Source organism: Mandrillus leucophaeus, unplaced genomic scaffold (assembly GCF_000951045.1).
Source record: "Mandrillus leucophaeus isolate KB7577 unplaced genomic scaffold, Mleu.le_1.0 Scaffold13, whole genome shotgun sequence".
Lineage (NCBI taxonomy): Eukaryota > Metazoa > Chordata > Mammalia > Primates > Cercopithecidae > Mandrillus > Mandrillus leucophaeus.
The window spans coordinates 2,743,865-2,771,028 of record NW_012101254.1 but is presented as its reverse complement, the minus strand read 5'-3'; the positions used below and the strand labels follow the sequence as shown (position 1 = coordinate 2,771,028).

At 43.0% G+C, this 27,164-nt stretch overlaps 2 protein-coding genes across 2 annotated transcripts in view; one reads left to right on the top strand and one right to left on the bottom strand.

The window, feature by feature from the left end:
- Positions 1-16,936, bottom strand: part of TRMT61B (tRNA methyltransferase 61B) — a 21,269-nt gene extending 4,333 nt beyond the window's left edge. Inside the window, exons 1-3 of the mRNA XM_011972727.1 lie at positions 16,208-16,936; positions 11,614-11,716; positions 7,498-7,743 (exon numbers count right to left, since the gene is read on the bottom strand). Of these exons, the coding sequence (XP_011828117.1) occupies positions 7,498-7,743; positions 11,614-11,716; positions 16,208-16,903 (1,045 nt within the window). The 5' untranslated portion in view covers positions 16,904-16,936. The remainder of the gene's footprint in view (positions 1-7,497; positions 7,744-11,613; positions 11,717-16,207) is intronic.
- A 39-nt stretch (positions 16,937-16,975) lies between these two features.
- Positions 16,976-27,164, top strand: part of WDR43 (WD repeat domain 43) — a 98,591-nt gene continuing 88,402 nt past the window's right edge. Inside the window, exon 1 of the mRNA XM_011972726.1 lies at positions 16,976-17,017. Within this exon, the coding sequence (XP_011828116.1) occupies positions 16,976-17,017 (42 nt within the window). The remainder of the gene's footprint in view (positions 17,018-27,164) is intronic.

The window sequence follows — 27,164 nt, the reverse complement described above, 5'->3', positions numbered from 1 at the left end:
AAAAAAAAAAAAAAAAAAAAGAATCATATCCCTTATTTCCTCTTTACTCTTCTTTCAATTTCAATTGCAGTGTACACAGCTGTAGTCACAGAAGATGCCAATAAGTACAAAAGATAAGTGAAAATTTTTCAAATAAAAAATTAATTAAAAACAAAAAATAAATCTGGTCAAAATAGAAAATAAAGTAACATTTACTGTCGTATGAACTCCAGAAAGCTTGGAGTTATGCTGGCATATCTATTTACTAAATGAGAAAATATTAGTTTATGTGTTTTTTAAAAACAGTACTAATCGGTCAAGGGACATCTTATTAATTCACCAAATATTTATTAAGCACTCTCTACATGACAAACATTTTTCTCTAAGTGGTAAGGATATAGTTGGAACTTATAGTCTGTTTCATGGGATCTAATGAAGGGGTAGACATTAAACAAAAATTAAAAATATATAAATAAATAGGACAGAGGGTGGTGAGTGACATGAAGAAAAACAGTTATAAAGCAGAATAGGCATGGTAACTCACACCTGTAATCCCAGCACTTTGGGAAGCCAAGGCAGGAGGACTGCTTGAGCCCAGGAGTTCCAGACCAGCGTGGGCAATACAGTGAGACCCCACATTTATAAAAATAAAAAAATTGGCTGGGTGCGGTGGCTCATGCCTGGAATTCCAGCACTTTGGGAGGCCGAGGCGGGTGGATCACCTGAGGTCAGGAGTTCAAGACCTGCCAGGCCAACATGGCGAAACCCCATCTCTACTAAAAATACAAAAATTAGCCGGGTGCAGTGGCGCACATCTGTAATCCCAGCTACTTAGGAGGCTGAGGCAGGAGAATAGCTTGAACCCGGGAGGTTCAAGTGAGCAGAGATCACGCCACTGCACTCCAGCCTGGGCGACAGAGTGAGACTCGTCTCAAGAAAAAAAACTGCCAGGCGTGGTGGCGTGCACCTGTGGTTCCAGCTACTTGGGAGGCTGAGGAGGGAGGATCACTTGGGCTTGAGAAATCAAGGCTGCAGTGAGCTGTGATTGTGTCACTGCACTCCAGCCTGGGTGACAGGGTGAGACCCTATCTCAAAACAAACAAATAAAAGAAGCAGAGTAAGACGGAAAGAAAGTGACAGGTTAGGGAAAGGAGGTGTCATTTTATACACAGGCTGGTCAGTGAAGAGATCTGAAGAAAATAAAATTAAGTTTAACCCATGGAAATGTAGGGAAGAAGTGAGCTCCTGGTGGAGGGAACAGCAAATATTTAATACAAACACTCTGAGGTAGTAGGCTACTTGGAAAGTCTGTTGAGGCTACTGTCACTGCAGTGGAGATAAAAGGGGGGAAGTGGTAAGAGATGACATCGAAGGTGGTGGACACAGATTACATAGAATCACGCAGTCTTTAGCTTTACTTCTCAATTGAGAAGCCACTGAAGAATTTTAAAGAATGACACGATCTGAACTTTTTAAAAAAACTTTTTGTGTGTGTGGTAAAATCAACATTGCCATTTTAAGTGTACAATTCACTGTCATTAAGTATACTCTGACTCACTTTAAAATCTACATGCAGAAAACACTGAGAATACAAGGAAAGATGACGGTGGCTTGTAATAGCAAAGAGCAGTTGGTGTGGTAAGAAGTGGTATATATTTTGAAGACAGAGCCAATTGGAATTAGGATTAGGATTGGCAGTAGGATGTGAGAAAAAGAAGACTGAATTCAAAGTTTTCAGCCTAAGCCACTGAAAGAATGGAGATGTCATTTACTAATGAGGAAAATGATGAAGATTATGGGAGAGCAAGCTTGGGGGAAGTAAGAATTCAGGTTTGGATATGTATTTAAGATGCCTATTAAATATCCAAGTCGAGGCCAGGCATGGTGGCTCATGCCTGCAATCCAAGCAGTTTGGGAGACCGAGGCGGTTGGATCACCTGAGGTCAGGAATTCGAGACCAACCTGGCCAACATGACAAAACCCTGTCTCTACTGAAAATACAAAAAAAATAGCTGGGCATGGTGGTGGGTGCCTGTAGTCCCAGCTACACAGAGGGCTGAGACAGCAGAAATGCTTGAACCCAGGAGGCAGAGACTGCAGTGAGCCGAGATCGCGCCATTGCACTCCAGCCTGGGCAACAGAGTGAGACTCCATCTCAAATAAATAAATAAATAAATAAATATCCAAGTGAAGATTTCAATGACAGTCAAGGGTCAACATGATGACATACATGGGCTCTTAGACTGTGGTTTTACTATGTTATTGACAAGGACCAAAGTCAGATAACCAAAAAAACTGCAAATCCTCTTGAACGCTCAATTCTCAGTTAACAGCATTTATCCAGTTACTCAAACCAGAAACTTAGAGTCATCATTTTCTTTTTTCAAAGCCTAATCAAGAAGCCATCATTTTCTTCACCTGGAATTCTCTTTTGAGACTCTGGGGTTTTGGTGCTTCTGTTTGAATTAAAGTCTCACAAATCTACCTCCAGTGTTTCTCAAATTAATCCCACCGACATTGACTTAGGTCAAGACCTCATCATATCTTGTTGAAATATTATAATACCTTTCTGCATAGACTCCCAACCTCCATTCTTTCTCCAGAATTATTCTAAAACAGAAATCTAGACAGTCTGCTCTCCTACTTACAAGATAATGTCCATACTATCCAGCTTGATAAACATACAACTTTCTTTATTATCTAGCCCCTCATGACTGCATTTACAGCCTCATCTCCTCATACGAAGTTCTACAGCCATGGTGTTTTATACTTCTGAGTCTTTTTAGTAACTGTTTATGTGTCCATTTCATTTCATCTTATTTATTATTATTTTTTTTTTGAGATGGAGTCTTGCCCTGTTGCCCAGGTTGGGGTGCAATGGTGCGATCTTAGCTCACTGCAACCTCCACCTCCCAGGTTCCAGAGATTCTCCTGCCTCAGCCTCCCGAGTAGCTGGGATTACAGGTGTGTACCACCACGCAAAACTAATTTTTTTTTTTTAATCTTTAGTAGAGACAGGGTTTCACCATGTTGGCCAGGCTGGTCTCGAACTCCTGACCTCATGATCCACTCGCCTCAGCCTTCCAAAGTGCTGGGATTACAGGCGTAAGTCACTGCACCCGGCCAATTTAATTTAATTTTTGAGACAGAGTCTTGCTCTGTCACCTAGGCTAGAGTGCAGTGGTGCAATCTCAGCTCACTGCAGCCTCTGCCTCCTGGGTTCCAGCGATCCTCCTATCTCAGCCTCCCAAGCAGCTGGGATTACTGGCATGCACCACCACCACACCCAGCTAATTTTCATACTTTTAGTAGAGATGGGGTTTCACTATATTGGTCAGGCTGGTCTCAAACGCCTGACCTCAAGTGATCCACCCGTCTTAGCTTCCCAAAGTGCTGGGATTACCGCCATGAGCCATCATGCCTGGCCGACAGCTATTATTTTTTAATTTTTAAATATTTCTTATTCATTTTTTGTTTTTGAAAGCTCTTTTGAATGTATAATTTTTGTCTTAGCACAGCACATGGTACATGGCAGGTTCTTAATAAATGCTTATTGACTCCAGAAACAAAGTGGTTCAGAAATTCAGAGGAAGGTAATAATCCTCTGGCTAGATGAGGCAGGATATTTCACGCAAGAGATGACCTTTAAGCTTTGAAGGGAGAACAGAGTTTAAACAGGCAGAGAAAAGGGGAAAGGAAGAAAATCAAAATGATGAAAATCATAACTAACATTTATTCATTGCTTACTATGTACCAGGTACTTCACATGAATTTTCTTATTTAATCCTCAACAACTCTATGAAATAGGTACTATTATCATTACTGTTTAATACATGAGGTGACTGAGGCATGGAAAGATTCAGTGACTTACCCAAGGTTACACTGGCGATTATGGAGCCTGGCGGTGGACCAACCTGAATGGACCCCAAACTTATCTCCCTCTATTCCTTTCCCTTCCTTTTCTCTCCTCAGAAACAGTCAGTGTCCAGAAGTCGGTAACATTCCCAAATTTTATACTTCTACAACATATGTAAATAGCTACAAACAATATATGTTGTGTAGTTTTAAATTTTCCATGTAGGTAGTCATTTCACATACTCTCTTATAATGCTTTTTCTACCAAACACCAAGTCTTTCAGATTTATTGATGTAGCTAGAGTACATTTATTGTTAGTATTCCATTGTGTCCACTCCCTTTTGATGGTTAAGCTGTTTCCAAAATGTGTTAAATTCTTTTATTAGTCATGCTCTTTTTTCTGTTTTTCTTTATGGTTTAACACCTTTTTTATTCATTTAGCATCATTTTGGTTGGCATATATGGAGTCAGGTTACATAAAGGACTAGAGAAAGGAAGGTTCAGATCAGAGTCTGGACACCAGAAATCTTTGAATGAAAAGCTCTGGATTGTTTTTTCAGCAGGAGAATGACAGTATCAGAAATACATATATACACATACATACATATATTTTTTTCTTTTTTTCTTTTTTGAGATAGAGTCTTGCTCTGTTGCCCAGGCTGGAGTGCAGTGGCGCAATCTTGGCTCACTGGAACCTCCACCTCCCAGGTTCAAGCGATTCTCCTGACTCAGCCTCCCAAGTAGCTGGGATTGTAGGCACCCACCACCATGCCTGGCTAATTTTTGTATTTTTCTTTGTTTTGTTTTGTTTGTTTGTTTGTTTGTTTTAGAATGGAGTTTCACTCTTGTTGCCCAGGCTGGAGTGCAATGACGCAATCTCAGCTCACCGCAACCTCCAACTCCCGAGTTCAAGCGCTTCTCCTGCCTAAGCCTTCCGAGTAGCTGGGATTACAGGCACAAGTCACCACGCCCAGCTAATTTTATTTGTATTTTTAGTAGAGATGGGGTTTCACCATATTGGCCAGGCTGGTCTCGAATTCCTGACCTCCCACATTGATCGGGCTGGTCTCAAACTTCCGCCTCAGGTGATCTGCCCGCCTTGGCCTTCCAAAGTGCTGGGATTACAGGCGTGAGCCACTGCTCCCGGCCTACATTTTGTATTTTTAGTCGAGACGGGGTTTTGCCATGTTGGCCAGGCTGGTCTCGAACTCCTGACCTCAGGTCTCCCAGAGTGCTGGAATTATAGGCGTGAGCCACTGCACCCAGCCCAGAAGTATATTTTAGGAAAATTATTCTAGAGATGAGGGGAATGGATTAGAAGAGGGAAGGCCCAGAAGGTGAGATGGCAGCTAGGAGAAGAATTAAGTAGACAAAGGGAGCAACAATTAAAAAAAAATAAAATAGTGGGAATGTGAAAAGAAATTTGTTTGTTTGTTTGCTTATTTTGAGACAGACTCTTGCTGTGTCGCCCAGGCTTGAGTGCAGTGGTGCAACCTCAGCTCACTGCAACCTCCGCCTCCCGGGTTCAATCAATTCTCTTGTCTCAGCCTCCTGAGTAGCTGGGATTACAGGCAACCGCCATCACGCCTGGCTAATTTTTGTATTTTTAGTAGAGATGGAGTTTCACCATCTTGGCCAGCCTGGTCTCGAGTTCCTGACCTCAGGAGATCCGCCTGCCTCGGCCTCCCAAAGTGCTGGGATTACAGCCACCGCACCCAGCCAGAAATTTACGTTTAACATACGCCTTTTGATCTTTGATCAAACATCAACCCTCAAGCAGTACTCTTACCAATGTACAATTTTTAGAAACATTCTTAAGAAAAGGAAATTATTCATGATCTAGCTTCTATTTAATAGTTCTGTACTTTGGGAGGCCAAGACGGGTGGATCACGAGGTCAGGAGATTGAGACCATGCTGGCTAACACGGTGAAACTCCGTCTCTTCTAAAAAATATAAAAAACTAGCTGGGCGAGGTGGCGGGCGCCTGTAGTCCCAGCTACTTGGGAGGCTGAGGCAGGAGAATGGCATAAACCTGGGAGGCGGAGCTTGCAGTGAGCTGAGATCCAGCCACTGCACTCCAGCCTGGGCGACACACACACACAAAAAGTTATGTATTACAATTATTCATGAACACCAACTATAATTCTTTGGTCCTAACGGTATATAACTCTTCCCCAGCAGCTGACACCCTCCCACCGTCCTTCTCTATTCCCTCATATTGAGTAATCATCTGGCACTATTATTCAAGAGAGAGTCAGCTGAATAAATCTAAAAAGGAGTATTATTTTTAGATCAGGAATGGTTCAGCAGGTTTCTACAAAGCTTCAATGATATCGTTAAAATCCTTTGTTGTGTTTCATGCTCATCAAACGAAATTCTGATGACCTATTTAATCTCCCAGATATTTTTGACATTCCTATGGATGACCTAAACAGAGCCCTTTCCCCCTTATTGAGCTGTAACAAGCAACTCATAGATGAGAAAAATGAACTGAGGTCTTTCTGTACAGGAAGCTGTGCCACTAAAACTATAGGCTTTAGTTATATCAGAGCTAGAAGCCAGTGCTGATAAAAATCATTTTCACGGCCGGGCACAGTGGCTCATGCCTGTAATCCCAGCACTTTGGGAGACTGAGGCAGGCAGATCATCTAAGGTTAAGAGTTCGAGACCAGCCTGGCCAACATGGTGAAACCCCATCTCTACTAAAAATACAAAAATTAGCTGGGCATGGTGGCATGTGCCTGTAATCCCAGCTATTTGGGAGGCCGAGGCAGGAGAATTGCTTGAACCTGGGAGATGGAGGTTGCAGTGAGCTGAAACTGTACCACTGCACTCCACCCTGAGCAACAGAATGAGACTCTGTCTCCAAAAAAAAAAATAAATAAAGATTTTCTCTCCTCTTTGAACTTTGCTTCATTTCTCACCAAAATAGTCTATCCTTCCGGCAGCCAATTAAGGAAAGGAAGGAAGACTCCTAACCAGGCCTCGGTTCATACTGTGAAGCTATGAACTGTGAAGTGGCATCACCAAGGACAGGGCAACTTACTCTGGAATTCTGAAACTCTTAAGCCAGCAAATACTTCCATGTCCCAGATCTCCACCATGTTTGATCACAGCTTAATGTATCCTCTCTTGTCATCTATCTTTTTACCTTCATCTTCTCTGCTTCTTTTCCCTAAGTCAACCTCCCAGTGTTTCTCTTCCTCACAATCTCTCTGCTCCACTTTCTGGAGCTTTGTTCATGATGAACACCTCCGTCCTCGACATCTCCAATGAACACACTCCTCTTGATATCCTGACTTAACTGTCTAGTTGAAGATGCCTTCTGTCTATTCCTTGTCAAATGGAAGCTACTTATTCCCCCAAATCTCAAAATTCAGGTTAGGTGCTGGGTTCAATATGCTTCCAATGCTGCTTCCAAAGTACGATTTATCCTGGAAATGCTGAGGTTCATGATGCTTGACTAGTCTTTGGTCCTAGTTTTCAGTCATCATTCCACATTCAATGACAACTTCAGCACCCAACTCGGTAACTCAGTATGTCTCTGCCCAAAATCCCACCATGAGATTAAAAGGCATGAAACGAAAATATTCTTTCCATCCCTAGAGATAGACATGAAGCAAATGAAGGAAGACCCTTGCCCATGCAAAAGAAGCCTGACCCCTATCTTCTCTGTAGTCAAAGGAGTAACACAGGACCCATGTTAGAAAACTTACTGCGTCAAATGTTAAAGCTTTTATGTCTTCGGTTGCTCCTGAAATATCCTTATGAATAAAATCCACATTGTCTGGCCACTCTTCTACATGACTTAATTTCCATGAATCACGCCAGTGTTCGTAATTCTTCTTAGCCAGATCATGGTGGTCTTTTCGTACCTCAAAACTTATGACTCGTCCTTGTGATCCAACTTAAGTAAAAAATAATTTGATATTTCACAATGTTAATCAGTTTATTAAAAAGTGTTAAAAACGTATTTGCAAAGGTACTACATGTATGTGAAAAAAAAAATTCAAATAGTTCAATGTTACAAGTCTTCCTCTCATCCCTGATCCCCAATTAATCTCCCTCCCTCTTCAGAGGCAACCACATCACCAGCTATTTACCTTTCCTGTGATAGTCACTGCCTATACAAGCATGCAAGTATCTATCTGTTTTTAATACACAATGTGGTGTATTATACACACTGTCCTGTACCTTCCTTCTTACTTACCGACAATGTCATTTCAGTGATTCTAGATGTACTGCATTCTTTTTTAAAAAATTGCATTCTTTTTAACAGCCATTATATTCCAGTGTATGGCTATGATGAACATTTAGCTTGTTTCTAGTCATATGCTAATACAAACAATATGGCAATGAAAATTCTTACACCTACGTCTTTGTATCAAGCCAGTATATCTCTATAGGATAAAGTCCTAAAAATGGAATTGCTGGCTCAAGGGTCATATGAATTTATTCACATAATATTACATTGTCCTTCACATAAGTGGTGTCAACTTATATGCCAACCAGCAATGCATTAGAATACCTATATCTCAGGCCGGGCACAGTGGCTCACGCCTGTAATCCCAGCACTTTGGGAGGCCAAGGCGGGTGGATCACGAGGTCAGGTGATCAAGACCATCCTGGCTAACACGGTGAAACCCCGTCTCTACTAAAAAATACAAAAAACTAGCCGGGCGAGGTGGCGGGCGCCTGTAGTCCCAGCTACACAGGAGGCTGAGGCAGGAGAATGGCGTAAACCCGGGAGGCGGAGCTTGCAGTGAGCTGAGATCTGGCCACTGCACTCCAGCCCGGGCGACAGAGCGAGACTCCGTCTCAAGACTCCGTCTCAAAAAAAAAAAAAAAAAATACAAAAACTTAGCCTGCATGGTGGCACATGCCTGTAGTCCCAGCTACTCAGGAGGCAGAAGGACGGCATGAACCCGGGAGGTGGAGGTTGCAGTGAGCCCAGATGCGACACTGCACTCCAGCCTGGGCAACAGTGCATGACTGCATCTCAAAATAAACAAAACCTGTATCTCCATACTCTCCCTGAAAGTTTTTGAACTTTTTATCTGTGTCAATCTAAAAAATGAATAGAGTTTATCATTTTTAATGTAGATTTTTGAGGTTTTTTGTTTTTTTTTTTGAGACAGGGTCTCACTCTATCACCTAGGTTGGAGTGCAGTGGTGCAATCATGGCTTACTGCACCCCCCACCTCCCAGGCCCAAGCAATCCTCCCACCTCAGCCTCTTGAACAGCTGGGATGACAGATGTGTGCCACCACACCCAGCTAATTTTTTGTATTTTTGGTAGAGACGAGGCTTTGCCATTTTGCCCGAGCTGGTCTCAAACTCATGAGCTCAAGCAATCTGCCTGCCTCGGCCTCCCAAAGTGCTGGGATTACAGATGTGAGCCATGACGCTCAGCCTTTTAATGTAGTTTTAACTTGCATTTCTTTTACTATGGATGAGGTTGAGTCTTTCACATATTTAAAAGGTATTTGTGGCCTGATACAGTGGCTCGCCAAGGTAATCCCAGCACTTCGGGAGGGCAAGGCAGGCAGATCACTTGAGGTCAGGAGTTTGAGACCAGCCTGGCCAACATGGTGAAACCCTGTCTCTACCAAAAAAACAAACAAACAAACAAACAAAAGGTACATATATTTGTGTGTGTGTGTGTATGTGTGTGTGTGAAGAACTTTTAAACTAATTAGCACGGTAATACTGCAATTCCAGAGAGGAGTACTACATTTTAACTTAAGGCAATTAACTTTCCACCCACCTCTATCTGAAGCGATTTGATACCATTTGGAGATTATCCCAGATCAATCAGTTTACAGTTTACTAAAGAAGTTTAAATTCCAAGGTATCTTTTGAAATGTAACTCCAACTGCAAGTTATGAGGTTCTCAGGAGATAAAAATTAATGTTAATAGTAATATAAGCTGGGTGTGGTGCCCCATGCCTGTAATCCCAGCACTTTGGGAGGCTTAGGCAAGATTGCTTGAGGCCAGGAGTTAAGACCAGCCTGGGCAACAGTGAGACCCAGTCTCTACAAAAAATTTAAAAAATTAGCCAGCTTTGGTGGTATGTGCCTATTGTCCCAGCTACTTGGGAGCCTGGGACAGGAAGATCACTTGAGCTCCGAGGGTCAATGCTGGAGTGAGCCACGATCATACCACTGCATTCCAGCCTGGGGAACAGCCTCAAAAAAAAAAAAAAAAAAAAAAGTAATATAAACTAAACAACTGGAAAAGAAATTATGGAGAAAAATACCCATAACATAGGTAAATAGCAATAATTTCTTGCACATTTATAGTTTAGGATTATTCAAGCCATGACACTCCTCTGATACTATATATTTTAGAAATAAAGGCATTTATCCGTTCTCACCAGTTTTTATGAATCCACTTTGTCAAATGAAACCATGCAGTTAGGAATTTGTCATAGATTATGAGAAAATGACTGCCTTTAACTATGTACAGAAAAGTCAAACAAAAGATTGAGGAGCCCAGAATGAATTTACTGGGTTAATATAATCTAGATAATATTCATATGTGAAGACATTAGGTCAAAGAACAAAAGGTGTGAGTTTAATTTCAGCATATTTCTATCTGTAATCTTTATAAAATCTACTCAAAGAAAGTGCTGTGACTATTCAACAGTTTATCATTATGTAGGGAAGAGAACACTGTACAGACAGTCAGACCACCCAAAACAACCCTGACACTCAGAGAAATTAGGTAGGCAAAGGGGTACTAATCAACTAGCATAAAAGTAACCAGAAATTAAGTGGTAGGAACATGAAAAAATATATGTTTAATATACACCTCTTGATTTTTGATCAGACACCCACCTTCAAGCAGTACTTTTACCAACTGACAATTTTTAGAGACTTTCTGGAAAAAAAAGAGATAATTCTTCATAATGTAGCTTTTTACTTAACAGCTCTGTACTATGATTAATTTCTTTATGAACACCTACTATAATTCTTTGGTCCTAACGATGTCTAACTCTCCCCCCAGCAGCTGACAACCTCTTTCCATATTCCCTCAGGCTAAGTATTCATCTGGCACTATTATTCAACAATAACATGACAAGTACACAAGGAGGTTCCGAGCAGCACTATTTATAATATCCAACTCAAATGTCTATCAACAGTAAATGGGTAAATTATGAAGAGAGTACTATACAGCAACTAAAATGAAAGAACTACTGCTGTATGCAATGAGTGAATCTCACAAACATAATGATGAACAAGAGTAGCCAGATACAAAGGAGTACATACTGTATGATTCCATTTATATAAGTTCAAAGGAGGCAAAACTAATCAGTGGTGATAAAAGTCACAATAGTGGTTTCCTTTGGTGATGATAAGGACTGGGAGGGGACACGAGGAGGCATCTGTGGGGCAGAGACACTCCTTACCTTGATCTGGGTAATAAGTACGAGTGGTCACTATACAAAGATTCGCTGAGGTATACACTCGCGATCTGCACACTTGTCTGTAGCTATGTTATATTCCAATAAAACGTATACTTAAGAAAAAAGCAGCAGCATTAGAGAGCATGAAGGAAACAAGACAAAGCAAAGAAAATGGAGGGAGGATCAGAAAGAGACTGACTGGAATAAATGTACAAAACGGAAAGAAAAATAGGTGCTCACATTCAGATTCTAGGAGAATGCTACCTCAATGTTAGGTATTTTCCCAAATATCCTCATAACTTTCTGTTATTATGAACAAATTGAACGTTTTCTTTGTTACCGAGATCCAGCTCAATCCAATCTCTTACCTGCTTTGGATAAAAATAAGCTCATTCCACCAGAGCCTGAGCCAGCTTCCAAAACAGTATCACCTGGGCTGATATCCATCATCAAGAGAATCATACTAATATCCTAAGATTGAAAACAGTATGGGTGACTCAGCGACCAATAAATATGTACTAAGCGCCTAGTCTTATCTTACACTGTCGAGTATGGAGAAGGGAGTGAAAAAACGAATCAGACTCTGGACCTGCCTACAGGCACTCTGCCTACAGAGTTTATATTTCACTTGATAAAATAAGAGAGATCCAAGAATCAGTTAACAAATAAGGCAACACTTCAGAATAATACCAAAATTACAGACAATATAAGTTCTTAGAGCAGCAGGATGGCCTAGTTTAAAGACAAAGAGTAGACAATTTATGGGAACAATCACAAGGTAAAAACAGCTTTAAACAAAGCAGAGGTAGAATAAATACAGTTTGTTATCTCAGGAGAGATACGCAGAGAACTAAATGCCAGTATGAGGCATTAGAACTCGGCCTGATAAGCAACCAGGGTGTGTCACCGAGGTGATATAAATGGCATTTTATGAGGATTAATCTGGCAGAAGAATACAGGATCTACTGGAGAAAAATCAAGAGGCAGGAAGACCAGTTAGGAATTTACTATATAATCTCTGCATAAAATGATGAACTTCTTTTTTTTTTTGGAGACGAAGTCTCGCTCTTGTCCCCCAGGCTGGAGTACGATGGCGTGATCTTGGCTCACTGCAACCTCCCGGGTTCAAGCGATTCTCCTGCCTCAGCCTCCCAAACAGCTGGGATTACAGGTGCCTGTCACCATGCCCAGCTAATTTTTGTATTTTTAGTAGAGACGGGGTTTCCCCATGTTGGCCAGGCTGGTCTTGAACTCCTGACCTCAGGTGATCCGCTCGCCTTGGCCTCCCAAAGTGCTGGGATTACTGGCGTAAACCACCCTGCCCAGCCCAAAATGATGAACTTATTTATTTTTTTTGGGACAGAGTCTCGCTCTGTCACCCAGGCTGGAGTGCAGTGGTACAATCTCGGCTCACAGTAACCTCCGCCTCCTGGGTTCAAGCGATTCTCCTGCCTCAGCCTTCCAAATAGCTAGGATTACAGGCACCTGCCACCACGCCCAGCTAATTTTTTGTATTTTTGGGAGAGATGGGGTTTCACCATGTTGGCCAGGCTGGTCTCAAACTCCTGATTTCAGGTGATCTGCCGGCCTCAGCCTCCCACGATTACAGTCGTGAGCCAACGTGCCCGACCAAATGATGAGCTTCTAATTTAGAATTAAGATACTGTATAACAGTGGTCCCCAACCTTTTGGGCACCAGGGACCCATTTCGTGGAAGACAATTTTTCTACAGATTGGGGAGAGGGTGATGGTTTTGGGATGAAACTGTTCCACCTCAGATTATCAGGCATTAGTCAGTCTCTTATAAGGGGCATGCAACCTACATCCGGCGCATGTGCAGTTCACAGGAGTTTGCACTCCTATGAGAATCTAATGCCATGGCTGAGCTGACAAGAGATGGAGCTCAGGCAGTAATGCTCACTACCACCGCTAACCTGCTGTGTGGTCTGGTTCCCTGTTACAGGCCATGCACTGGTACCAGTCCTCAGCCTGGGGGTAGGGGAGCTCTGCTATATAAGGAAAAAAAGGGACTATGCTAGAAATAAATTGGAGGACCCATTTGCCAAACATATAATTGGAATTGTTTTTGTTAACACAACACGAATGTTATGGATGACATTAATAAAAACTGTTTTTTTTTTTAATTTATTAAACAAATTTTTTTGGTGAAAGGGTCTCACCCTGTCGCTCAGACTGGAGTGTAGTAGTGCAACAGTAGCTCACTGCAGCCTCGAACTTCTGGGCTCAAGCCATCCTCCCACCTCAGCCTCCAAAGTAGCTGGGACCACAGGCATGTACCACCATGCCCAACTAATTTTTTTCTATTTTTTATAAAGATGGGGTCCTGCTAGGTTGGCCAGGTTAGCCTTGACCCTAGCCTCCAGGAGTCCTACTGCCTTGGCCTCACAAAGCACTGAGATTACAGGTGCGAGTGACTGCACCTGCCCCCTCACCTTTTTTTTGAGACAGGGTCTTACACTGTTCCCTAGGCTGGAGTGCAGTGGCAAGATCATGGCTCACTGCAGCCTCAAACTCCTGGGCTCAAGCCATCCTCCCATTTCAGCCTCCTGTGTAGCTGGGATCACAAGTGTGTGCCATCATACCTGGCTAATTTTTTATTTTTTGTGGAGACAAGGTCTCCCTGTGTTGCCCTAACTGGTCTCAAACTTCCGGGCTCAAATGATCCTCCTGCCTCAGCCTCCCAAAATACTGAGATTACAAGCGTGAGGCACCGCATTCGGCCTCCAGTCATACTTTGTAATACTAAGATGGAATTATGTAATTCTTACAGGGAGATCAGTTTTTAAACAACAGTGGAGGTATTCCCTCAAGCATTTCAAAGTTGTAAAAGTTGAAGTTAAACTATCTCCAGCTACTACTTGGAAGCTATAAAGAGAAGTCAACACCTAACAAATTTAGTACTTAAATTCCTCCTTAGAGTAGAACAATGTGACTTATATCTGTAACAAACGGAAAGGCAGAAAGTACACTAAGGATGCCTATTTATAACTTCATGAAATGTAACTAATCTTTCTTCATTTTGTCTAATGGGGAGAAAGGAGACACGGGGAAGCAAGATAAAATTACAAAAGTCTTTAGTTTTCTTCAAGAGCTTACGATACCATGGCCAGGAGCGGTCATTCTCACCTGTAATCCCGGCACCCTCAAGGGAGGATCCCTTGAGCCTAGAGAAGTTTGAGACCAGTCTGGGCAAGTTAGGGTGACCCCAACTCTAAAAAAAAATTTTTTTTTGATTAGCTATAGTGGCGTACACCTGTGGTCCCAGCTACTCAGGAGGTTGAGGTGTGAGAATTGTTGGAGCCCGGGAGGTTGAGGCTACAGTAAGAGGTGATTGAGCCACTGCACTCTAGCCTGGGTGATATAGCAAGAGCCTGTCTTTAAAAAAAAAGCTTATTATACCTCAGTAGCCTAAGCTTCTGAGGAAAGTTTTCTTAGTCCCTGGGTAGACCGTTTAAAATACAGACTGGATTCCTACTCAGAAACTTCTAATGGTCCTTCACTACAAATGGAATAAAATACTCAAACCGCACCTCATAGAGGGACCCTCATCTGACCCAGAGGCCACAACAGAAACTCTGCAGTATTCCTCCCTTTGCAAGAACAATTCTTATCCTAGATCTTTACAAGGCAAGCTCTTCCTTATTTAGGTTTCCTATCAAGTGTACCTCCTTGGAGACCATCTCTACTCACCTGACATAAAGTATGCTCGTACCCCAGGTCACCCCAATGTCATTGTTAATGTATTTGTCTTCATGACACTTAATACTACTGGAAATGACCTTATTCTTTCATTTACTTGTTTGTTCTTTGTCACCCCTTCTAGAATGTAAGGTCTATGTTGAGGGTGAGGACTGCAGTTCAACACTATACTTCCCTAAATAGTGCCTTGAGTATGTAAGGCAGTCAATCATTTGCTGAATAAATAATGAATGAATCCTGATCTGGAGAAAGGAGGAGTTGTGTTACACAGGAACATTCTACTCAAGGACTGTGACTGTGACTAAGGATTGAAATAATCTGCTAGCAATAGATGATTAGCATAAACTTCAAACTAGGGCTGGGCGCGGTGGTTCCCGCCTGTAATCCCAGCACTGGGAGGCAGAGGTGGGCGGATCACTTGAGGCCAGGAGTTGAAGACCAGCCTGAGCAAAAAGGCGAAACCCCCGCCGCCCCCCGCCCCGCCCCCGTCTCTACAAAAATTAGCCCGGGGTGGTGGCGCATGCCTGTAGTCCCAGGTACTCAGGGGGCTGTGGTGGGAGAATCGCTGGAACCTGGGAGGCAGAGGTTGCAGTGAGCCAAGATCGCAACATTTCACTCCAGCCTGGATGACACGGTGAGAACCTGTCTCAAAAAAAAAAAACAAAAAAAAAAACTGAAACTAGGCTTTAGGCAGTTAACTTTTTAATAAAGACGTCATTTTATGTTTGGTGTTGAATGTTAGCTATTTTAACATAAAACTCTATTTCTTCCCTAAAGGAAAAAGCACCGTAATGTATCTACTGTTGATAAAATATACTCTTGTAACATGATTATTAAATATTATTAAAATATCATCATAGTAGTACTAAAAAATTGTCCCTAAGAGTTCAACATTCTCTTGAGTCCTGAAGTCGTAAACTTAAGAGTAATGGGGAACAAAATTAGTACTTACTATGTACCTAATGAGTTCACATCACCCTAACAGAAAGTTGAAATATTATCCACATTTTACAAATAAGGGAATCGAGACTCCCAAGTTAAAATTAAAATCTGGACATTTCCTAATGCTAATTTTCATCATGATATGTAAAAGTTATATCCATTGGTTTATCTTAAAAGCCTGAGTACAATAAAAAATCCAGACGTTCTGAGATATGCTTTGAGTACATTAATCAGGACTGAGTACTGCATCTGTCTTTGCTCCTCCTGGAAACAATACACACCTTATCTCCATCACATTACCTTTGGGACTGTTACGGCAGTCCCTCTTTTCATCAATAATACATAGTCTTCCAATGCTGGCCTCCTCAGCGTGAACTGCTTACCCAAGGAACTCCTCAGTATCTGGCCGGGGAACTTGCCCACGATCTTGCTGAACGGGACTGCCCCCCAGCTACTATTTAAGAGTCCAACTTTGTTCAATCTAAATAATTTCTTAAATTGTGTTTCTCTCTTCTCAGTCTCAGCTAAAATCAGTTCCCCAACCTGAAAGGGTCTCTGTCTTGAAGTTGAACAAGAAGGGGAGACGTGAGGCTCTTCGATCTCGGTAGCAGACTGGGCCTGCGAGAGCATCGAAGGATCCTCGGATATCTGGTGTGCCGGACCGCACCGGCCCTGGTCTCCACTTGAGTCCTCGCGCTCTCGAGGGGATGACTCTTCCCTCGGAGTCAGTCTGAGGTTTTCCAGTGACGAAAGACATCCGGTCCCAATGTCCGAGATGCTCAGAGGGAGAGATGGGCAAGACTCTGCTCCTGGGGCTTTCCTTTGTGCCGCCTCGTGCTCTCTTTCTCCGTCTCGCAGGTCTCTAGGCGAGGACCTGCAACACAGTGACCGAGCTCCTTCGAAGGGCTCTTGCCCTAGGCCGCGCAGGAATGAATTGGTTCCGAGTCCCTGCCGCAGGCAGAGCAAGACAGGACCGCTGCACCTTGCCATCAGCATGGTGTTTCGCGCAGGCGCCGTCGCAGACGAGTGACGCAACCTAGCGCGACCCCTCCTTTCCCTGTCGCGCGCATGGCGCAGCAGCCCGACGGCGCCCGCGTCGGGGAGGGGGCGGTGCGCTAGGTCAAGCAGTGGCGCCGGAGCAGCGGCGTTCTGGTTGAGTGACCATCGAGGAGTATGTCCTTGCGCGCGGGCGCCCGTTTTCCTTTTCGGAATGTGGGTAAATAATTTACCGCTGGCCGGGCGCGGTGGCTCAAGCCTGTAATCCCAGCACTTTGGGAGGCCAAGGCGGGTGGATCACCTGAGGTCGGGAGTTCGAGACCAGTCTGACCAACTGGAGAAACCACGTCTCTACTAAAAATACAAAATTAGGCAGGCGTGGTGGCACATGCCTGTAATCCCAGCTACTAGAGAGGCCGAGGCAGGAGAATCGCGTGAACCTGGGAGGCGGAAGTTGCGGTGAGCCGAGATCGCGCAGTTGGACTCCAGCCTGGGTGACAAGAGGGAAACTCCGTCTCAAATAAATACATAAATAAATAAATTTACCGCTAACAGACGTGCTCCAGGTTCGCTGGCGGACAGGAAGATTGAGACAAAACTTACAGCGCTGTGCAAACTGAAATGCCAGGCTTAGCACGCTAGTGTCTTGAACACGGACATCACCTAGTCACCCCCAAGATATACGTATGAGTAGAGCTAATCCGGAGATGCATTTGACAAACGGCGTGGGACGCTCCACTTGCTGATTGGCTCTCCTTTCCTAGTTGACTGCGACATCTCCCAGCCCCAAGTCCCTTTCGAAGGGGCTGTGACAGCCTGCCGGTCCCCTCACCCACCCCTCACGCCCGGAGAGTCCGAGAAGGTCGATTAGAGTACTCACTATATGCTTATGTAACAGATGTTTTCATTATTAAAATATAACTAGTTTACCCTCCCAAAACTAAATAGAAGTGTCTTAAAATGGAAACAGGTATCTTTGGAGGCCAAAGTTATTTAACGTTAAATATCACTAGCCTCCCCGCATTTTGGGAAGCCGAGGCAAGCGGCTCATTTGAAGTCAGGAGTTCGGGACCAGCCTGGTCAACACGGTGAAACCCCGTCTCTACTAAAAATACAAAAATTAGCTGGGCGTGGTGGCACGCACCTGTAATCCCAGCTACTCAGGAGGCTGAGGCAGGAGAATCTCTTGAACTCGGGAGGCAGAGGTTGCGGTGAGCTTAGATCCCTGCAATGCACTCCAGCCTGGACGACAGAGCAAAACTCCTCTCGGGAAAAAAAATTAGTCGGGCGCGATGGTGCACGCCTGTAATACTAGCACATTGGGGGGCTGAGGCGGGGGGATCACAAGGTCAGGAGTTCAAGACCAGCCTAGCAACATGGCGAAACCCCATCTCTACTAAAAACACAAAAATTAGGCCGGCCTGGTGGCAGGTACCTGTAATCCCAGCTACTCAGGAGGCGGAGACACGATAATAGCTTGAACCCAGGAGGTGGAGGTTATAGTGAGCCAAGATCGAACTACCACTGCATTCCAGCCCACACGACACAGCAAAACTCTGTCTCAAAAAAAAAAAAAAAAGAAAAAGAAAAAAAGGAAAAGTCACTAGCCTCGTTGCTGGACATTAGTTGACTGGGCAAAAGTTTTCTGAGAGTCTGGCAATAGGAGGCATGTTAGACACTCATTTAAGTTTACAACAATTCTGTGTTAGAAACAAATCCATTTTATGAGTAAAAGAACTGGCCCAGGGAGATTAAGTAATTTAGGGAAACCAGGCATGTTGGCTCACACCTGTAACCCCAACACTTTGAGAGGCCCAGGCTGGAGGATTGCTTGAGCACAGGAGTTCAAGACCCACCTGTGCAACATAATAAGTTGGTCAAGAAGCATAGCTGACATGTGGCTTGGCAGAGTTTCCCATTTGGTCAGTCCGGTTCAGCAGCCCACGCTCTTTGTACTGTAACACTGGAAAGACTGGTCAACAGTACAGTTGAACTTAAAGTTCAAGTATATTCAAAGGGCTGTGAAGTCAATGTGAATTCTGTTTAAATTTGGTGAAATAAATCTTGTTATTCCTTTTTTTTTTTTGGACATGGAGTCTTGCTCTTGTTGCCCAGGCTGGAGTGCAATGACACGATCTTGGCTCACTGCAACCTCTGCCTCCCGGGTTCAAGTGATTCTCCTGCCTCAGCCTCCTGAGTAGCTGGGATTACAGGTACCTGCCACCAGGCCGGCATCATTTTTGTGTTTTTAGTAGAGATAGGGTTTCGCCATGTTGCCAGGCTGGTCTTGAACTCCTGACCTTGTGATCCCCCCGCCTCAGCCTCCCAATGTGCTGGGATTACAGGCGTGAGCCACCGCGCCAGGCCGTTATTACTTTCTAAGACATACATTAATACTTTCTAATCGGTACTTTCTAGGACATCAGCCATCATAAACTCTATCAACAGGATTTGTCCCTTCTTTTTTTCCTTTGTTTTCTTTTTGAGACAGAGTCTCACTCTTGCCCAGGCTGGAGTGCAGTGGCATGATTTCGGCTCACTGCAATGTCAGCCTCCCAGGTTCAAGCAATTCTGCTGCCTCAGCCTCCCAAATAGCTGGGATTACAGGCATGCACCATCATACCCAGCTAATTTTTGTATTTTTGGTAGACAGGGTTTCACCATGTTGGCCAGGCTGGTCTCGAACTCTTTACCTCAGGTGATCCACCCACCTCAGCCTCCCAAAGTGCTGGAATTAACAGCCATGAGCCACCACACCTGGCCAGATTTCTCCCTTCCAATTCTAAAAATGAATAAAGAAACTGCTCTCTCCACACCCCAACTGCATGTCTCACTTTGTGTAGTTTGTTTTTTAGGAAAAGTTCTTATGACCAATATTTTCTGGAGTTGTAGGCTTTTCTCACTACTGTTTCTTGTGATAGGCTTTCTAAGACAGAAACTCATTTTTGATTACAGAATTCTTGAAATTAAGGAGATTAACATGGGTCTGAGCCGGAACCTCCCAAACTCTAAGCCCTGTGGTGGTTTTAAAATTTATCATACCAGCCAGGCGTGGTGGCTCACGCCTGTAATCTCAGCACTTTGGGAGACCGAGGCGGGCTGATCACCAGATCAGGAGATAGAGACCATACTGGCTAACATGGTGAAACCCCATCTCTATAAAAATACAAAAAATTAGCCAGGCATGGTGGCGGGCATCTGTAGTCCCAGCTACTCGGGAGGCTGAGGCAGGAGAATGGCGTGAACCCAGGAGGCAGAGTTTGCAGTGAGCCGAGATGGCACCACTGCACTCCAGCCTGGGCGACGAGCGAGACTGTCTCAAAAAAAAGTATCATACCTACTTTATTATTTCTTAAGTATTATCAAATGATACTTGGCTGTTATTTCAGAAGAAGCAGGAATTGGAAAAAAAGAAGGTACACTAACAAGATATGGGAAGTAAATTTACATATCTTTGATTTTTAAAACTAAATGGAAAATGGCATCACTTTCTTTCCATTGTTTGAATAACAGCCACAATGTTATAAGTATTTTGTTTTATATACATCTAATGAAATACATTAGTACAGTTTGGAAAGTAATATTATTTATTCATGATCTTTCAGAGCATTTAAACTCTCGAAAAAGAAGTCACTATGTGTGCCTTTCTATTTCTGGCTATTCTTCTTTACTTCTGTTTTCCCTATGAAATTGTCAACCTGCACTCTGAAACTATTATCTTGATGGTGAATTTGTGATACATCATCAACTTATCATGTTTACTTAATTAATTAATTTATTTATTTATTGAAATGGAGCTTTGCTCTTGTCGCCCAGTCTGGAGTGCGATAGCGTGATCTCAGCTCACTGCAACCTCTGCCTCCTGGGTTCAGGCGATTCTCCTGCCTCAGCCTCTGAGTAGCTAGGATTACAGGCCTGTGCCAGCATGCCCGGCTAATTTTTTGTATTTTTAGTAGAGATGGTGTTCCTTGCTGGCCAGAATGGTCTTGAACTCTTGACCTCAGGTGATCTGGCTGCCTCAGCCTCCCAAAGTGCTGGAATTACAGGCGTGAGCTACTCCACCTGGCCCATGTTTACATTATAAGGCTAAGAAAGATACTGTTGCCTAGTGACATTTAGTCAAGCAATTACTTTAAAATCTGAATAGCTCTCAATAAATATCATGGCTGATGGCTGGCGTTTTAAAATCTCCAAACAGGCCACCAGTTCGAGTTCCATAGGTGATCTCCTCTAGCTTTTTGCACATGCTTCTTCCCTCTATTTTGTATAGCTTTCCCTTGTCCTCCAGCTATCAACCTCACATTGCCACTGGAATGGTGGCTTTGTACTGATCCCAAAAGACCTAGAGTAGTTCCTTTCACTTGTGCTCCCAGTGGCTTCTGCCTGTTTTTGTTTTTCTTTTAGAAATAGGGTCTTGCTCTGTCACCCAGGGTGGAGTGCAGTGGTGCCATCATAGCTTACTGCAACCTCAAACTCCTGAGCTCAAGCAATTGTCCTGCTTCAGCTTGCTGCGTAGCTGGGTCTACAAGCGTGTGCCACCGACACCTGACTAATTTTTTTTTTTTTTTTTTTTTTTGTTAAGACAGGGTCTTGCTCTTGTTGCCCAGGCAGGAGTGCAATGGCGCAATCTCATCTCCCTACAACCTCCCGATCCTGGATTCAAGCGATTCTCCTGCCTCAGCCTCCCGAGTAGCTGGGATTACAGGCATGCACCACCATGCCCAGCTAATTTTTGTATTTTTAGTAGAGATGGGGTTTCACCACGTTGGCCAGGCAGGTCTCGAACTCCTGACCTCAGGTGATCCACCCGCCTTGGCCTCCCAAAGTACTGGGAATACATGCGTAAGCCACTGCGCTCGGCCAATGTTTTCCATTTGTTTGTTTGAGACAGGGTTTAACTCCCATCACCCAGGCTGGAGTGTAGTAGCATTTTCTTGACTCACTACAAGGTCTGCCTCCTGGGCTCAAGTGATCCTCCTGCCTCAGCCTCCTGAGTAACTGGGATTACAGGCACACGCCACCATGCCCATCTGGTTTTTGTATTTTTAGTAGAGACGGGTTTCACCGTGTTGGCCAGGCTGGTCTCAAACTCCTGACCTCAAGTGATCCACCTGCCTTGGCCTCCCAAAGTGCTGGGATTACAGGTGTGAGCCACCTCGGTTGGCCATAATTTAAAAAAAAATTTTTATAGACGCAGGGTCTTACTATGTTGACCAGGGCAGTCTCAATTCCTAGCCTCAAGCAATCCTCCCTCGTCAGCCTGCCAAAGTGCTGGAATTATAGGCGAGAGTCACCACATCCAGCCAGGGTCCTGTCTTTAAATCTATCACGGCACATGTCATACTACATGGAAATTGCTATTTATCATTTCCCAGGATAGAGGATAGAATTGTTGGGGAGAAGACTATGTCTTGTTCATCATTATAATTCCAGTGCCTGGCACACAACATCCCTCAATAAACATTTGTTGAATAAATGAATGAAGAAAGTGGAAAATGAGAAAATTAACAGCACTGATACCTAGACCCCTGTACTAAATAACTCAATGTATAAACATGGTGCAATTATATTTAATAGTTATCATGTATTTTGTTCTGTGTCTGTACATTCATTTAGTTTTTATTAGAACTGTTGAAGTTCACATATTTTTTTCTTACTGTATTTTAGCAAAATAGAAAATATCTACATCTAAGACTATACCTGCTTTTCTCCTGCTTTTTCACTTTCTCCCCAGTTGCTGCTAAACTTGAATCTGGATTCTGTAGAACTTCTCCTCTAGGATTTACTATTGTGTTACTAGAAACTGCAAATCCAAATTCAGAGAACTTTAAAACCTTCTCAAACATGTGTACAGGCATCCAGGAAAAATTGATGATATTGAGAACTGGAGGGTCTTCTTATCACCACCCACTACCAGCACTCACTAAACCCCTTTTTTGTTCTAAATTAAAGGATATTATACAGGATGAATGAAAACCAGTTTGTTAGCACATTGTAAGCCATCATTTTAGAGTTTCAAGAATTGATCAATCCTTCCTCCTCCCGGGGAAGATCTCAGATCTTCTTTCCTTCTCATCAGGGTCCTTCTTTTGGAGAATGGACTGACTCCTCACCTCCATCTGCCCCACCCCTACCTAGTCAGGGTCCTGCTCCTGTCTAGGCTTCAGAGAACCTCCACACTGAGTTTCTCCTTTCCACCCTCCATCTCTTTCTCAGGTGCACCAACTCACCGTCAGTAAGTCCTCTGGATTTTAAAGTTAGTTGTGAGACATTTAAGCTTTGTGTTTATGTTCACTCTCTTTGTTCACCAAGCTTATAATGAATGCACACAAAATAATCAACTCCACTGCCAGTTGCGGTGGCTCACGCCTGTCATCCCAGCACTTTGGGAGGCCAAAGCGGGTGAATCACGAGGTCAAGAGATCAAGACCATCCTGGCCAACATGATGAAACCCTATCTCTATTGAAAATACAAAATTAGCTGGGCATGGTGGCATGCACCTGTAGACCCAGCTACTTGGGAGGCTGAGGCAGGAGAATCGCTTGAACCTGGGAGGTGCATGTTGCAGTGAGCCGAGATTGTGCCACTGCACTCCAGCCCAGCGACAGAGTGAGACTCCATCTGAAAAAACAAACAAACAAAAAAGTCAGCTCCTCTAAACTTTAAGTCTTAAAACCTTGGCAGATTCATTCTTCATTCATTCACTCACTTTGCATAATTGGCTCCTAATCCTACGTATCTTACAACCAGAGGATTTATCTGGATACCCAGGAAAATTCTGTTCTAATCTTTCTTCTGTGCATTGCTGTTTTTTGTTTTGTTTAGTTTTTGCAAAATTGTAGTCACGCCCTTTTTCTCTTCTTCTCATTCTTTACTCTTTTCTCGTTCTCATTCTTTGTATTATAGATTATGATTGAGCATAATCAATAAACAACAGTAAATGCTTTGGCTCACACCTTAGCAAGACCATGTACAAGTATCACCATGGTGAGCTCTCCTACCACAAGAAGTCTTGCCTAATTAAGTGGCTCTTGTTTGTGTTCTGTAAAGTCAAGCAGTTTGGTAAGATTGTGTATTAGTTAAGATACAGTTTAGCTGTAAGTGAAGTAGGACATTCTGGGCTAAAGCCACACTCTAAAGTATCATTCTACACTTCATCCTATGCTATGGTCATTCTGTAGTGATCCTGTACTCATGCTATACTACATCCCAGTCAGTAAGAAGGAGAAAAGGAATAAAGTCATACCATCTTTGAAATTGTCTCTAAAAATGCTCATATTACTTCTGCTTACATTTCACTGACCAGAACTTAATCACATGGCCACATCCAGCCACAAGGGAAGCTGCAAAATTTTATTACAGCTGGATATAAACCAGCTAGAACTGAACTTCTATTATTATTGAAGAAGCGGGGAATGGATTTGGGACAATTAGCATTTTATCTTATGGGTGCATGCTAGCTAGTTTAGGTAATCTCCATTGAACAAATATGTTGTATTCCTAAAACTTAGTTATAAATAGGATCTTTGCAATCTGGTGTAAATAGTGGGTACATTCCCAGGTCTGTTCAAAAACCTATTTAGGGATAAAGTAGCTGAAACAGTGTTCATTTTTGAAAAAGCCAATAGAAAACTATTAAAAAGACACTTGAATCTTTTAAGCAAAAATTAAATATAAAATCCATATTTTCGAGTCTGGGCACAATGGCTCACACTTGTAATTCCAGCACTTTGGGAGGCCTAGATGGGAGGATTACTTGAGGCCAGGCATCCAAGACCAGCCTAGGCAACATAGCAAGACCTCATCTGTATAAGAAGTAAAAAAATTCCGTTTTTTTCAACTGTCTGCTGGACACCACCACCATCATTCAGCATGGACCAAACTGGACTAACTCATCATTTTTACCTCTCCTTCATTTTCCCCTTCTTCCAGTTATCTGGAACCCTTATCCCCGGATAGCCCCTATATCAGTTAAAATCATATGATTTTCTATCATTTTCAGGCTAAAAAGTTTCAAATCACCTGTGATTCTTTTCTTTCCACCTCTCTTCCAACCTAGACAGATAGACATACTGTCATACCCTGTGATCAGTGACCAGCTCCTATAGATTTCCTTCCCAGATCCTCTATAAGCACAATCATCTTCCTCATAGACTATTCCATAGTCACAAAGTTTGAGTACTTTGGCACATGTGCTGAGAATCTACTGTGTCCTATGCATTGTGCTAGGCTGGGGATACAGAGATTGGAGAGAGGGGCAGGGAATAGGTCTTTCCCCCAAAGAACTCACAATCCATTAGGGAAGATACAATGGTATACCATGGTCAGAGTGGTGGGAGCTGCCTGCCCAGCATTCAGGCCATAAAGAGGTACACTGTCTGTGAAGAATTAGAAAACAACACTATAGCCAACTACAAGTTAGTCTGCTTCTTATAATCACGGTGTGCCACCAATTATAAACAATGTCAGTGGTAAAATACTCTCCTCCAAAACTTTTAGTATTGGCTTAAGTTTTAAACACTGCACTTTGCTTACTACTATAGAGTTTGAAGTACATATGTATGTATATGCATATGTAACCTATGCTTCAAATGAGCATATCTTAATTATCCTTTGGTAAATACTGTATTCTATAAGAAAGTTAATTCTGGCTGGGCGCCGTGGCTCACACCTGTAATCCCAGCACTTTGGGAGGCCAAGGCAGGTGAATTACGAGGTCAGGAGATCGAGACCATCCAGGCCAACATAGTCAAACTAAAACACAAAAAATTAGCCGGGCATGGTGGCACACGCCTGTAGTCCCAGCTACTCGGGAGGCTGAGGAAGGGGAATCACTTGAACCCAGGAGGCAGAGGTTGCAGTGAGCTGAGATCGTGCCACTGCATTCCAGCCTAGTGGCAGAGCAAGACTCCATCTCAAAAAAAAAAAGAAAAGAAAAGAAAAGAAAAGAAAGTTAATTCCAAGAATTTGTAATTATATAATTGGCCCTGACACTGTGGATGCAGTTCCAAGAGTTCTTTTTAGGTTCTTAAAGTTTCAGAATCATTTGAGCTTGCTATGGGCACACTTCATAGTACCCCCATGGTACTATATATGCCTGTGTTACAACAGGAGATTCCAAATAAGCAATAATAACGCATCAATTATAAAGAAGCAGCAGCAGAATTTGAAGTGCTTTCATCCTGTCATACTGTGACTGATGTTTTTGTGTTTAAAATATTTTAACCATAGAGACATCTGAAAGTTACTAGACATCTGAAAGTTACTGAAAGACACAAAGGCATGGAGAGTATAACAATTACTAAAATTTATTGAGAAACAGGATTTGTATGAATCTGACAAATTTATCTTTAAAACTTTTCTTAACTATTTGTATATATGTTGTTTAATGTAAAAGAAATTGTTGGCCGGGCATGGTGGTTCATGTCTGTAATCCCAGCACTTTGGGAGGCTGAGGCGGGCGAATTACGTGAGGTTGAGAGTTCAAGATCAGCCTCACCAACATGGAGAAACCTAAATTAGCCAGGTGTGGTGGTGCATGCCTGTAATCCAGCTACTCAGGAGGTTGAGGCAGGAGAATTTCTTGGATTTGGGAGGTGGAGGTTGCAGTGAGCCAAGATCACACCACTGCCCTCCAGCATGGGCAACAAGAGTGAAACTCCGTCTCAAAAAAAAGAAAAAAAAAAGAAAAAGAAATTGTTCAAAAATGCCAGGTGCGATGGCTCACGCCTATAATCACAGCACTTTGGGAGGCCAAGGCGTGCGGATCACTTGAGGTCAGGAGTTCATGGCCAGCCTACCCAATATGGTAAAACCCCATCTCTACTAAAAAAAATACAAAAATAGCTGGCATGGTAGTGGGTGTCTCTAATCCCAGTTATTTGGGAGGCCAAGGCAGGATAATCACTTGAACCCAGAAGGCAGAAGTTGCAGTGAGCTGAGATCAGACCACTGCACTCCAGCCTGGGTGACAGAGCGAGACTCTGTCTCAACAAATAAAACAAAACAAAACAAAATTAAAGTGAATAGAAAGAATACAAAGTGCTGTCTATCAACTGTGAGAAAATACAGATTAAGAAATCTAGCAGCACTGACTATTGAATGGGAATATGTGAAGATCAATTTTGTTGAAATCACAAATCTGCAGAAGTTAGAGGCTTGAAAACAAAACTAATGTTATTATTCATCACTGCAACAGACCAAATATGTAGATATAATCTCTCCCTCTTTAAAAAAAATTTGTTTTTAGGCCAGGCGCGG